The following is a 15,312-nucleotide window of genomic DNA, read 5'->3' as shown; positions in this document are numbered from 1 at the left end:
TACAAGCACGAGGCCACACCAAAACTACATTTCCCATAGGACTTTGCGCGAGCTGAAAGCGGACGTTTGAGTTTCGTGGTGCGGGGAAAAAAGTTATCGCTCCTCTGAAGACCATAGAAGAAGAAGAAAAAGTTACTGTGTTTTGTTTTCATGCCAGGGTAAAAAAAAGTCACCTTTCAGTGGTGTCTTGACTCTTTTGTGATTGTGTTGAAGCCGTTTGAAGACACCAAAGGTAACATTGCATTGCAAATCGGGAGCTAACGCAATGAGATAAGTTATGTTTAAGCTAGTCCGGACTAACGTTATACTTATTGAAGATTTTTCTTAACACTTGTTTGCTTTGACAACTAACAGACACGCGTTAGCTAACGTTTTTGTTAGAGTACATGCAGACAGACCGTTGAGTTAGCTACCGCCGCTAACTGGTACGATAACACATCAGTAGTTAAGGTTTTTTGTTTCTATTGAGCTTGTTGAATTTATCTGTAACTGTTAGTTATGTTAACGTTAGAGATCTCTTTAGCTTAGCCATAGCCTTACTGGTCCGGGGAACTTTACTGCCCACGTAGCTGTTAGCTAACGTCGCGGGCGGCGTTAATTGGCAGTTGCAATCTTAATTATAAAGAAGGTACTGCACACTTTAGTTTATCTCATGCTTTACTTGCTTACAACAAAATGCAGACAGATAACAAAACACGATGTGGTGTCAAAGCTATTTTTTTTCCACTGCTCAGAAATGCCTGGCAGGCTGCTGCTGCTGCTGCTGAATGCCACACCCTTAAGGTGTTTAGCGTATGTGTGAAGGGAGAGAGCTTTTGGTTATTTATAACCTTTTATGAAAGCTCCTCCCCGTCTCATCATGGGAGAGGACGTCCTCCTCAGAAAGCAACAACAATGAAGGCCTTTGAAGCAGCTAAAATGGACAGTGTTCTGCAGACAATGCTGGATCCACTGTAGCTGGAGGCAAAGCAGCATGACACCCATACGATTATCCCACAGCTTTACACAGAGATAAATATTATGTCTGATGGAAGGATCAGTGCTAGTCTGGTTTTTCTTTTAGCACAAACGAAATGCAACTTAGTAAGTAAACAGCTTTGACTGTCCAAATGTCATATCTTAGTGAAGATGGAAAGAAAATCAGTTGTAATTTTTAGTAGTTATCTACTCCAGGAATTTGTCCTTTAGGCCTACAACTAATGGCTACTGACATTATTGATTATTTTCCGTTAGTTTCTTGTGACCAATTTATTTTGAATAGTTTCTGTTCTGGTGATGTTCACTTCAGATTTGGAAAACCATCATGTGCCATGGTTGCTCAGAATAATATTTTACCATTAGTTCATAAATTTTAGGCATAACATAATCTAAGGGTGCTAACAACTTTTTTTGTTTGTTTTTTCGGATTTGGTTTTGAAACGAAGAATGAACCATACATGGATTAAAAGTAAAAGATATACTATTCCCAGTTTCTGAAATGTGATGATTTGCTGCTTTTCTGTGCTTCTTGTCATTGTACATTAATATTTGTTTGGTGGTGTGGACTGTTAGTTTGACATTTTTCACTTTTTGTGACAAGTTAAAGACAAAATATGGACAGATAAATCCATAATTAAAAATACTCACAAGTTGCAGCCCTAAAATTGTGCTTTCCCTGCTAATATCAACCTGATCTTTTTGTCTGTGATATTCACAGTGACCAGTACCTCTTAAGGATGCGGAGTGAACCAGGCCCAGTTCAGATCGTCACAGTGTGTAAGGAGAATCACTCTTTTGCTTTGGACACAAAGGCTTTAGCTCAGGTTCTGTTGGCTCCCAAGGTCCGAGACAAACATGTGGTGGTCCTGTCAGTGGCTGGAGCCTTCAGAAAGGGAAAGAGCTTCCTGCTTGATTTCATGCTTCGTTACTTATACAGACAGGTGAGTCACATTGCAACATGATCTTTCAATGCTGGGCCTTATATCTCACTCCCATATCTGTTTACAGGACTCAGAGGCCAACATTACTTACCTAGGGAGGACTTTTTTGAATCTGGAATATTTTCATGTTGACTAATACATGCTTTATAGCAAGGAGGTAACAGCAGGTGATGCTGACTAATGTTGTGTTGGAGGTGTGATAATCTGGAAAATCACTAAGTGGTTGGAATGAAAACCTTTATGCAGCTGTGCCACATCCCTCCTCTAACATGTGATCTAACTAGTTTGATGATAACTGAGAATTTAGTCACTAAAGTTGATGATACACGGGGCACCTTTTTGAGCAGTGCTGCTGGGCAATGTTCCTGGCGCCAAGTCCAACTATGTTTTGAACGGATAGCGGCAGATCGGGGTGGCGGGTCAACGGGTGGGGGTATTACAGTAGTAATCTTTACTCATTACCATTGACGACAACATTGCCCAACAACATTCCTCTAAATGTTGCTCCGTGTATCATCAGCTTAAGGAGTGGAGTCTAAGTGAATACCATGAGTTTGTTTTTTCTTTACATATCTTGTAAGATAGCATAATGCTTGGCATTGCATTTGATATGTTTATTAATTAATTTCATCAATAGCAATAGCTCCCGTTACCTTTGCTGTAGTACCGCCATAAGGCCGCACGTTGGCAACCATTTCATCATTTTGTCGTCTACCAAGTGCATCCAAAAGAACTGAAGGGACAGAAGCTGAGGAGATAATTATGACCTGACTGGGGTCTACAGTCCACTTAGTACTTTTTATGTTGTAAATTATGTATAACAACTGGTGTTTCATTTAACACTTAAGGGTAGGGATGCACCAGATGTTCGGCCACCGAAATTAATCGGCCAAAAATAGCACTTAAGACAAAGCAGTGTGGAAGCATTTTCAAGTCTCTGAGAAAGACACTGTTCTGCTGAATTGTCTCCTAGCACATCGACTCCATCTGTGGCTGACCTTTTAGAAAAGGCAACAAACAGTCTGACCTGTTTTAAGTGTTTCTGTCATTCCTTTCTGAGAAGGCCATTAAGCTAGCCGCACCTACATTTGGAGTGCACACGTATTTGAGCCTTTATGTTAACTGGAACGGCCCAGTGCGAGCTGACAGGCAGGTTGGTGACTTTATTTGTCAGTTTCTCTCTTTACAAAGACAAGTGTTGCAGTATGAGAGTCCTACCTGAAGAGAGGCTATGAAGTCTTCATGTTACGTGATACGAGAGCCATATACAACATTATTTAACAAATTGGTTCGGACTTGATGAATTTAGCGTGAGGACACACATGTGACTGTCTGGTTTTCAAAATAAAGTGTCTATACAGAATGGAAATAAGATTAATTGGATTATATTTACAAAGTAAGTATCAAACAACCAGTAAGTATAAAAGATATTACATGTGTCCATTAAAAGTAAATGGACACATGTAATTTACTTTACCAGACCCTCTTGGGCCTCGGACCCACCCACCTTAGTCTCTCCAAATCCTGTGGGAAACACTGAGTAAAAAGCACATTCTGACTATTTAATTTATGCTATAGTAAAATAAATATGGCAAAAATGTGAATGTACTTGTACGGTATTCGGCAAATTTGTTTCATTATTTTCGGCATCGGCCAAGAATTTTCATTTCAGTGCGTTCCTACTTAAGGGTAAAATTTCTGCTTCATTCTTCAGTTTAATTGGAAGTACCTGCCAAGGCATGTTTCAATTTTTGAATTAGTCAGAAGGTTTGGATACACAGAGTTTCACAAAAAAGCCCCAGCTTGCCCCTGACTGATCTTAAAAGTCATTTTTTTATTTCTGCAGAGTGATGAAAACTGGCTGGGTCAAAATGATGAGCCCCTGACAGGATTTTCTTGGAGAGGGGGTTCAGAACCAGAGACAACAGGCATCCAGCTGTGGAGTGAAGTTTTCCCTGTAAAAAAGAGCGATGGGACAGAGGTAGATGCGCTATTTATGTTTCTTCATTGACCTTTTGTAGGTCTGTGTGTTGTGGGAGGTTTGCTGAAAAACTACAGTAAAGTGTTTAGTATTTAGAACTTAGTTTATAATTATACTAAAATATTTATTTTACTTGGGTCACAATTTTCTTTTACTGATTTTTATTTCCTCAAAATTCATCCCATTCTCTCCTCTTTTTGACCTTTTCACTCTTCATCTATGAAACTAAACTCTCATTAGTTAGTCTGACTTACTAATGAGAGATTAATTGGATAGTCGATCTATAGAAAATTTATCAACAACAATAGTAGTAGATAGTTGATTCATAATTTAAGACGTTAATCAAGCAACATTTTACGGTTTCAGGTTCTTGAATGTGATTATTTGCTCTCTTTTTTTCTTCTCTGTTTAATATAATTGTAAAATGTATTTTTGGGGGACACTAGCCATAAGCTGTAATGTAATTTACCTTTTGTTTTTATTTGTTTGTAATCTGAAGGATGTTTTCAATATAAATAAAATCAAACATCTTTTCAACATTTCTAATTCAAATCGGAGTGTTCTTTCTTATCCCAACTCTGGTCATGCCAAGCGTTCATGTCACGTATAATACTCGTCTTTGTGCTCCTGTAGGTGGCAGTAGTGTTGATGGACACTCAGGGAGCCTTTGATAACCAGTCCACCGTGAAGGATTGTGCCACCATCTTTGCCCTCAGCACCATGACAAGTTCCATACAGGTGACTGATCTCCTCTGATTATCACTGATTTAATCATGTAATGTTTGCTTACATAGTTTCTCTTTTGTAGATCTACAATCTGTCACAGAACATACAAGAGGACGATCTGCAGCAGCTACAGGTCTGTTTACATTAGTATAGACAATGATGTCAGTTTGATGTGGTCAATTAAGCATGTTAGAAACTTTCCCCCTAAGAGAACTAACTGATTAAGACTATATGTTCTTAAGACATAGACTATGAAATACAAAGGTCTTGGAATAAGATTTTTTGCGTGTGACAGAAAAGTGTTTCAGTTATGTCACTTAGAGTTTTGCGTCAGTATTCATTTTGCATAATATCTGCCTCCTCCTCACAGCTGTTCACGGAGTATGGTCGTCTTGCTATGGATGAGATCTTTCTGAAACCCTTTCAGGTAAGAAAAACGACAGGAATTGATCAATTGTTGCTGATGTTGGATGTTTATCTGATTGCTTTTGTTTCTCTGTTTGATTAAAAAATGTTTTGAACACCTTTCTTTTGCCTCCTACAGTCTTTGATGTTCCTAATCAGGGACTGGAGCTTTCCCTATGAATATGCCTACGGGTTTAAAGGAGGCAGTGATTTCCTGGATAAAAGATTACAGGTACCTATTCTGTCTTGTTAATTTGGCCGAATATAATAAATACACTTGGCTGATTACTTTTCCGTTACGTTTTTGAAAGGTTAAGGTGACCCAACATGAGGAGCTGCAAACAGTGAGGCAGCACATCCATTCATGCTTCACCAGCATTTCTTGCTTCCTGTTACCTCACCCTGGATTGAATGTTGCCACCAGCCCTGCTTTTCGGGGACAGCTTAAGGGTAAGATCTGTTTTCCCTACTTTTTTCGTTTAAGGTTGGTATTTAGCAGAATGTCTAATAGACTTGAGTGCTGTCCTGAGTTTTGATCTATTTATTTTGTCAGACGTGGCCTCGGAGTTCAGAGAGCAGCTGAAGAGCCTCATTCCCAAACTGCTGCACCCGGATCGTCTGGCTGTGAAAGAAATACATGGAAACAAAGTCACCTGCCGGGGCTTGCTGGAGTACTTCAAGGTAACATCTTCTCTGTCTGAGATTCCCTGCTAAACCCAAACCAGTTTTTCAGATCTAATATTGTAATTATTGCCTTACCAGGCTTACATCAAGATTTACCAGGGAGAAGACTTGCCGCAGCCAAAGACGATGCTTATGGTATGTGCAGGATCAACATAAGTAAACTGGGGGCATGGGTAATTATGACTTGCTCTTGTTTGTGTTTTAAGATTCCTGTTTGTCTCACCAGGCTACAGCAGAGGCAAACAACCTGGCAGCCGTGGCAGCAGCCAAAGATCAGTATTACAAGAATATGGAGAAGGTGGGTTCACTTAAATGTAAAAGACGGTGCATTAATACACCTTTTCACTCTGTTTTGTGGTCATCATTGGCATTGTGGGACATGGAAACCTCTGTATCAGTAGAGTGTTTGTTTCCTTTTTTATCAGCAGAGGAAGGACTGATTATCCTGTTATGTTTTAACAAAAAAATGACTCCTAGTGTTCAAATAATTCCGACTACAAACATTCTTTTCTTAAGTCTCTTTTTGTCTTTGTTTTTTTTGCCAAGGTGTGTGGGGGAGACTTGCCCTATGTGTCTCCTGACTCTCTGGAGGAAAAGCATCGCTTTTTTTTCCGAGAGGCTCTTCATAACTTCTCCTCAACCAAGAAGATGGGCGGACAAGATTTTTGTAAGCGTTACCAAGCACAGCTGGAACAGGAGCTGGAGGACATGTGGCAGTCATACAGCAAGCACAATGAGGCAAGAAACTATTCCATACACACAATATATACAATAAACTATTTATTTATTATTATTTTAGTTTTTGACGTTAAAATACAGAGCTTAGCATTCTTAAATGTTGTAGACTTTGTAAGTAGTTGATGTCCATTTATTATACAAACCAAAACTTGAATGATTTTTATTGAAGTATATTATTATTGCATGCATTGCTGTTTTTGGCAATCATATGATTTGAAAAATGTTCTTAACCATCTGTTTTTCTCTTTGCTGTAAAAGTCAAAAAATCTCTTCAGCGCCTTCCGGACACCTGCAGTTCTGTTTGTCTTGGTGTGCCTCCTCTATGTGCTGTCAGGCGTGTTGCTCTTCATTGGCCTGTCTACCTTCGCCTTGGTGTGTGACTGTACTCTGGGTGTGGTCATGATGTCAATGCTGACGTGGGCCTTCATCCGCTTCTCTGGTCGATACCGGACTGTCGGAGGAGCCATCGACCAGGCTGCAGGTGTCGTCCTGGAGCAGGTGAGAATAATGGGGCTGGTGGCAGAGGTCAATTCATTGTTAACTGATGTCTGTCTATATGGCTTTTACAGCTTTTAGTTGCATCATTATGGTATTTTTTCCCCAAAGCATTTACCTATTAAGCTCACTAGAGGGAGCAATTGATGTTGGAAAAACAAAATTGGCATCCAGCAATCCTAGGGTAATCTAGCTTTTGACTCACCTGTGAAAAACTGGTAACAAAAATAATATTAGGAAGTTCATTTTAGTTTATAGAGTCATACTATGTGACAAAAACTGGATATGAACAAAATAATAGTTTCAATTTGGATATGCTGCTAGTGCAGCATGAGAAACACAAAGGAACACTGCAAAGTTTACAGGCAAGCTAAGCATTTCTCAGATTTTTCTTGACTTATAGGTCCGGTCATTTCAGACCTTGTGAGTGTAGCTAACAAAGACAGTGGCCATGTGGCTACCTGAAATAATGTGTGACTTGCTAGCCAACTGCGGTGTCTATAATCTTTTAGTGTCTTTTTAGTGGCTCATTTGGCCTCGAACAACCTGTTTTAAAGCCTCTTTTATACTAAAATTGCCTTTTGAAAGTACTTTAAAGCTTAAGTAGTCGATTTTCAGCTCAGTTGGGCAAGAAGGATGCAGAAAAATGCTGACAGACACTGAGCTACACTGACACTGATATTTGAATGCCCTGTAGAGTTATAAAAGGTGAACTGATAGCAAACATTTGTTTACTTAAAGGGGGAGGTCCAACAGTTTTACATCTCAAACTCTGTTTACAAGTCTTGGGGAATACCACTGTATATGTGGAAAAATGTTGTGCAAGTCTTTTGTTGCGCCAAAGGGAGCTGCACAAAATCTGACATATTGCCTCAAGTGATGTCATCTTGACTCCGACAATGGTATAGGAGAGTAATGCTAAATTGTTGGAGTTTTCTTTTAAGGCAGGCGTGTGCTGGGTAAAAAAAACAGTTTGTACTGGCCAAGCAAAAAGAAAGCAGATGTCTGTAGCCACGCTCAAAGGCTGCCATCATGGAGAGGGGTGAGATGAGATGATAGTTTAAATATGGGAATAATGCCACACCCTTTCAGGCAGTCACTCCTGGAAGACATTGAAGTGTTGTACTCAGTTGTTGACACAAAGTGACAGAAGTTGTTGTATGGAAAGAAACAGAGCTAGAGAGAGAAGTTGAAAACCTGCTATAAAACCTGCTATATATATATATATGTTTTTTTCCCCCCTCTTCTTCTAAAAGATAAAAATATTTTGATTGACTCATCTTGAACTCCAAGGTCATTACATAAATGTATCCAATCAAATGTGATTTGGGACGACTAACTAATCCCACTTATCATATTAAATCGCAATTGTATGGTTAGCTAGCAGAGCAATATAGTTGGAGGTTTGTGTTTTGAAACCAGAAGTGGTTTGAAGTGAGTGAACCCACTTTGTGTTTAAAAATATTACAAGTGCGGCTGAGAGGTTTCAGTGAATTAACCACAACATAGAAAACGGAAGTCAACAAATGTGGTGAGAAACTTGACGCAGTCAAATTAATTGTCTTTCCCTTTTCTCTGTTTTCAGGCCACCGTGGTGTTGAACAAGTCAAGAAGTACAAGCATTGGTGACCAGAAGAAATCTCGTTAGAGGACCTCTGAACCTTCATAATCTCGATGCAATGCAACCAGAGCACAACACAAGCACACATTCAGCACTAAAGCCTTATCATGCCACCCATTGGAACAAACATGCAGCTGAACTACATTGGCACATGGTATAAAACATGATGCCAATTCACCAGCATCTTTATTATGCAGGTTCCTCTGCCTGTTAAACTCCAGGCTCATATAAAGGTGACTGGAGCAGGGAGTTAAACCAACCCAATCCCTCTTATTGATACTTCTTGTCTTTAATTGACACTCATTTTACAAGTTTACAATCGGTCTTAAGAGACAAGTTGATGTTTACCTTTAAACTTACAAAACACTTACATATTTTCTATTTCAGCTGAATGGATCTTTCTTGGCTGTAATTTTGTTCAGAGAGGGGTAGTCAGGGTGTGCTTCAGCCAAAGCTTCTGCAGTATATCTTATTACCTTTTTAAAAGCAAAAGTGCTGGCTTTATAGCTTATACATTTATACATATTTGTTTGTGGCTATATTTTTTTACTTTGTGGCCTTGAAAACATTCCATTCTTTTTGGGGATTTGCTTTATATTTGATATAAACTAGTATTTCCATAAGAGGATACGCACTTTCTGTATAGCACAGTATATTTTGGGAGGCTGCATGTAATGGGAGTTTGGGTGAATCTCACTGGTTTCTGTGCTTTACCATTTATTCCTTGATGGAAATGTCTTAGACTTTATAGATTTTGATACAATATACTAGAAATTATACATAGAAACTTATATTTAGCAAAACTTTCCAACTCCAAAGATAAAACATTGTAATACTGACAGGTGTTGAACTTCCAAAATAATAAAACTAGCAACCAGTCAGCCGTAGAGTTCACTTTAAATATTTGAATTATGCATTGGCATTGTAGTCATCACTTCAAACCTCAGTTATTAAATATACTCGATAAAAAAGATAAAATATACTCGGCAGTGTAAACTAGAGAGTTGTATTTCTTCAAAACAGAGTAAGAAACAGTGTTAAACATGCATGGAACAAATAAACAAGCAGGATGTTTAAATAGAAAGACAGAAATGGAAGCAGTAGAAATCTAAAGGAAATGTGACTGAGTGCTGTCCCCGTTTGTACATGTGTCTATTTTCAGCAGCACGTGGACAGATTCTGATCAAATTTGGTGGTTGTCAAAATCCTTAACATGTAGTAATGTGAGTATGCTTGTGCCTCCAGAAATTATTCCCTGCATAACACACTCACCAACCATTCTTAGCCTCTGCTATAAGCTCTGCTGTGAAAACACTCATTAGCAGTTTATCGAGTTCACATTGATGATCTGGCTGCAGCCATTTGTCGACTATTTCACAGTTTTTATTCATTCTCCACAAAGGTTTTCAACTAAACTTTGTACTTAGTAAACTGTATAAGAAAACTTGGTCAATGTTAAATTTCTTTTTTTTGAATATGACAAATATTTGGTTTCTGATTAAATAATCAGTATCGGCTTGAAAATATTGAGAGTCAGAGCTTTGCTTCAAATGACTTCCACGTAATGGTTGCATATTATATAATAAATAACCATGTGACAGACAAGGACAAATAATAAATGTGGGCTGACTTGTTTCTTTGGTCCTCATTTACCTGCAGCCATTTAACCAATTAGCCGAGTCTTTGAAAAATCAATCATACAGGGAATTAAAAAGGTTTGACTACACCATGGATTGATTAGGTTTTAGTTTTTCTTTGTGGGGCCAAGCGGGGCTTCTCAGGCCAACTCGGAATGAATCAGGCATTGGAATAAAGGATTGTTTGCAACCATGCCCTACATTTCTGAATATCAAAATCAATGCAGGTTCTTTTAGAGAAATTAGATTGGGAAAGTGGAATGGCAAAATTTAGTTTAGTGAAATGAGCCTTCTAAATGCAACAAGACTGTGTGACCTGAGAGCGAAAGTAGCATCCTGTAGTCTGTACAGGTTTTATATTGTGCACTTCAACAACTAACCATATCTTCCATGACACTGTAGGTGTACGATTTAAGTATACAGGGCCAAAGAAGAAAATGTGGAAATTTGGAGGATGAGAGACTTTCTCAGTCGCAAGATTTTTGACCCTCACTTTGCACATTCCATTTCTGTACCTTTCCACAAGAGGAGGAAACTTCAAGTTCTTTTTTTCATGCACTTATTGTTGCACTTCCATTCCTCCTTGGTGCTTTTTGCACACAGCTTGTTCCAAAAGTAAATAAATGCATGCAATATTGTGGTAACGGTTAATGTAATCTCTTGCAGGGCTATGGTGGCCTTGACTTGAGAAATGCAGTTTTTTAAAAGAATAAACAAAGCTTGAAACTGTTAATGCATCTTTCCAATCTTTTCCTTCTACTGTTTTTTAATGGCACTAGGGACGAAACTCAGTTTGAGTTGTAAACATGTAATGGTTGTGCAAAAGTGAAAAAAAGATATTCCAATTTGTGTGCATGCGTGCGTGCGTGCGTGCATCCTCAAAAAAAATAAAGGGAATACTAAAATAACACATCCTAGATCTGAATGAATGAAATAATCTCATTAAATACTCATTTCTTTACATAGTTGAATGTGCTGACAACAAAATCACACAAAAATTATCAATGGAAATCAAATTTATATATATTATAAATTTAAAAAAATCAAATTTATCAACTCATGGAGGTCTGGATTTGGAGTCACACTCAAAATCAAAGTGGAAAACCACACTACAGGCCGATCCAACTTTGATGTAATGTCCTTAAAACAAGTCAAAATGAGGCTCAGTAGTGTGTGTGGCCTCCACGTGCCTGTATGGCCTCCCTACAACGCCTGGGCTCCTGATGAGGTGGCGGATGGTCTCCTGAGGGATCTCCTCCCAGACCTGGACTAAAGCATCCGCCAACTCCTGGACAGTCTGTGGTGCAACGTGGCGTTGGTGGATGGAGCGAGACATGATGTCCCAGATGTGCTCAATTGGATTCAGGTCTGGGGAACGGGCGGGCCAGTCCATAGCATCAATGCCTTCCTCTTGCAGGAACTGCTGCCACACCTCAGCTACATGAGGTCTAGCATTGTCTTACATTAGGAAGAACCCAGGGCCAACCGCACCAGCATATGGTCTCACAAGGGGTCTGAGGAGCTCATCTCAGTACCTAATGGCAGTCAGGCTACCTCTGGCGAGCACATGGAGGGCTGTGCGCCCCCCCAAAGAAATGCCACTCCACACCATTACTGACCCACCGCTAAACCAGTCATGCTGGAGGATGTTGCAGGCAGCAGAACGTTCTCCACGGCGTCTCCAGACTCTTTCACATCTGTCATGTCTGTCACATGTGCTCACTGTGAACCTGCTTTCATCTGTGAAGAGCACAGGGCGCCAGTGGCGAATTTGCCAATCTTGGTGTTCTTTGGCAAATGCCACACGTCCTGCACGGTGTTGGGCTGTAAGCATAACCCCCACCTGTGGACGTTGGGCCCTCATGGAGTCTGTTTCTGACCGTTTGAGCAGACACATGCACATTTTTGGCTTGCTGGAGGTCATTTTGCAGGGCTCTGGCAGTGCTGCTCCTGCTCCTCCTTGCACAATAATAATAATAATAATAATCCTTATTTGTAGAGCACTTTTCAAAAACAAGTTACAAAGTGCTTTAACAAGTGTAAAGAATAATACAAAAAAAAAATGAGCATGAAAATTTTATATAAAATTAGTAAAATACAATAAAATAAAAGGGATAAAATAAAGTCAAATAAGATCGGGAAAAGCTCTCCTATAAAAGTATGTTTTAAGAAGGGACTTAAAAGAGTTCACTGACTCAGCCGACCTGATTTCCTCGGGCAGGCTGTTCCAGAGCCTCGGGGCCCTGACAGCAAACGCTCTGTCCCCTTTAGTTTTCAGTCGAGACTCTGGAACAGACAACAGACCTCTGCCCGAGGATCTCAAGGTACGTGCTGGTGCGTATGGGACTAAAAGGTCAGAAATATAACAAGGCGAGAGGCCATGAAGAGCTTTAAAAGTGATCAATAGAATTTTAAAGTCAATTCTAAAACATACTGGGAGCCAGTGTAGTGAAGCTAAAATAGGAGTAATGTGGTCATATTTCTTTGTTCTGGTTAAAAGCCTGGCAGCTGAGTTCTGGACAGTCTGGAGTCGATCAATAGATTTTTGGGTTAAACAGGTGAAAAGGCTGTTGCAATAATCCAGGCGTGATGAGATGAAGGCGTGTAAAATGGTCTCGGTGTCCTTAAAAGTTAACATAGATCGAATTTTAGCTATATTTCTAAGTTGATAAAAACATGATTGAACAAGCTTTGTGGTGTGCTGCTCGAAATTTAAATTACTATCAAACCAAACACCAAGGTTCTTTGCCACAGGCTTAATGTGATTTACTAGGGAACCAGCAGATGGCAGTATTTGATTTGCCATCTGCTGGGACCCGATGACCAGGATTTCTGTTTTGTCTGAGTTCAGCTGGAGGAAATTATTTGACATCCATTTTTTAACTTCACAAAGGCAGTTGTTAAGTGAACTCAGCATTCCAGGGTCTGTGGATCTGACAGGCAAGTATATTTGTGTGTCATCAGCATAAATATGAAAAGAAATGCCATGTTTATGGATAATATGTCCAAGGGGAAGCAGATACAAGGAAAACAAAATGGGTCCTAAGACCGACCCCTGAGGCACACCATATTTAACTGGACAGAATGAAGAGACATAGTTGTTTACAGACACGCAAAACTTCCTATTTGACAGGTAGGATGAAAACCATTCTAGAGCAGTACCAGAGATCCCCACCCAGTGCCTCAGTCTGTCTAACATGATGTTGTGATCAATGGTGTCAAAAGCAGCGCTAAGGTCCAGGAGTACAAGGACTGAGCACATGCCTTCATCAGCAGACATTAAAAGGTCATTGGTGACTTTAAGCAGTGCAGTCTCAGTGCTGTGGTACTTCCTAAAACCAGACTGAAACTTTTCAAATAATTTGTTATTTTCCAGCACAGTGAGTAGCTGTTTGGACACAATTCTTTCTAGAATCTTTGCAGTAAAAGGCAGTTTTGAAATTGGTCTAAAATAATGTGGGAGGGAGGGATCTAAACCAGGTTTCTTTAAAAGTGGGTTCACGCAAGCCGTTTTAAAATAATCAGGGACACAACCAGTAGATAGGGAGCTGTTGAAAACAGAGATCAAATGGGGCCCAACAGAATCTATTACTTTTAGTAAAAATTTTGTAGGTATTATATCAAGTGGGCCGGAGGACACTCTCATTTGTGATACTGTTTTTTTTTTGTTAAAACTCTGTTGTTGCTGGTGAGGGACCTCTGAGTAAGAGGCCACGGGGGTAATAGAGGCTCTGATTAACACCACCTTATTGGTAAAATAAGATAAAAACAATTCACAGTCATCATTACTTTCAGCTGAGGCACAAGGAGGGGTTGGGTTTACCAGCTGATCCACATTCTTAAACAGAAACCTGGGATTGTGTTTATGTGTAGTAATGAGTTCAGAAAAATAGTGTGTTCTCGCATCCTTAACCATTTTATTGTAGCTAATTAATAAATCCTTCACACTGAGGTAATGGACTTGGAGATTGGATTTTTTCCATCTGTGCTCTGCTTTCCTGCATTCCCTTTTTAGGCTGCGAATGTTGTCATTTATCCAGGGTTGTTTACTAGCTTTAGACGTAGGCCTAACCTTTAGAGGAGCAGTAATATTTAGTGACGACAAGCAGATATGATTGAAGTGATCGACCAGATTGTTGGTGTTGGAATCAGACAGGTGTTGGCTTTGGCTCTGAAAGACTGCGCAAAACTTTGAAACACTTTGTTCATTAAAGATGCGACAACACACGGAGCTTGGTGAGGTGGCATGAGTAACAGGCGAATAGCAGCTAAAAACAATACATCTGTGGTCAGATATGGTCATGTCCACTAATTCCACAGAGGAAATGCTGACACCCAGGGTAAAAACCAAGTCCAGTGTATGACCACGGTTATGTGTTTGCCCTTTGACATGTTGTTTGAAGTTAAAAGAAGTGGCCATATTTAAAAAGTCAGTTGCATTAACATTGGTGGGGTCATCAACATGAATATTAAAATCGCCACAAAGAACAATTCTGTCATAATTTAAAACCAGAGTAGATAAGAATTCAGGAAGTTCTGATAAAAATCCTCCAGGCGGTTTTGGGGGACGATAAATTATAACAAATATGATAGGTTGCAGCCCTCCAACTTTAAGAGTGAGAACTTCAAAGGAGCTAAATTCATCACAGCGTACTTGATGACATTTAAAATTTAAAAGGCGGAGGTAGCGGTCCTGCTGCTGGGTTGTTGCCTTCCTATGGCCTCCTCCACGTCTCCTGATGTACTGGCCTGTCTCCTGGTAGCGCCTCCATGCTCTGGACGCTACGCTGACAGACACAGCAAACCTTCTTGCCACGGCTCGCATTGATGTGCCATCCTGGATGAGCTGCACTACCTGAGCCACTTGTTTGGTTTGTAGACTCCGTCTCATGCTACCACTAGAGTGAAAGCACCGCCAGCATTCAAAAGTGACCAAAACATCAGTCAGGAAGCATAGGAACTGAGAAGTGGTCTGTGGTCACCACCTGCAGAACACTCCTTTATTGGGGGTGTCTTGCTAATTGCCTATAATTTCCACCTGTTGTCTATTCCATTTGCACAACAGCATGTGAAATTGATTGTCAATCAGTGTTGCTTCCTAAGTGG

The 15,312-nt window shown here is 39.9% G+C and overlaps 1 protein-coding gene across 1 annotated transcript; it reads left to right on the top strand.

Annotated features, from left to right (window-relative positions):
• The first annotated feature begins 77 nt into the window (after window positions 1-77).
• On the top strand, window positions 78-10,939 carry atl3 (atlastin 3). The gene is made up of 14 exons (XM_038699308.1): window positions 78-232; window positions 1,697-1,919; window positions 3,766-3,900; window positions 4,534-4,638; window positions 4,709-4,759; window positions 4,997-5,053; window positions 5,171-5,263; window positions 5,343-5,481; window positions 5,585-5,712; window positions 5,794-5,850; window positions 5,942-6,013; window positions 6,262-6,453; window positions 6,712-6,951; window positions 8,534-10,939. The coding sequence occupies exons 2-14, from the start codon at window positions 1,716-1,718 to the stop codon at window positions 8,594-8,596; spliced, it is 1,536 nt and encodes a 511-aa protein (XP_038555236.1). The 5' UTR covers window positions 78-232; window positions 1,697-1,715; the 3' UTR covers window positions 8,597-10,939.
• Window positions 10,940-15,312: the final 4,373 nt, after the last annotated feature.

The sequence above is a fragment of the Micropterus salmoides genome, unplaced genomic scaffold (genome assembly GCF_014851395.1).
Source record: "Micropterus salmoides isolate LMB-PRFRI ecotype aquatic unplaced genomic scaffold, ASM1485139v1 Ms_hic_scaffold_5, whole genome shotgun sequence".
In the NCBI taxonomy this organism is placed as follows: Eukaryota; Metazoa; Chordata; class Actinopteri; order Centrarchiformes; family Centrarchidae; genus Micropterus; species Micropterus salmoides.
The sequence above is the reverse complement of the archived record's forward strand: the minus strand, read 5'-3'. Positions and strand labels throughout refer to the sequence as shown.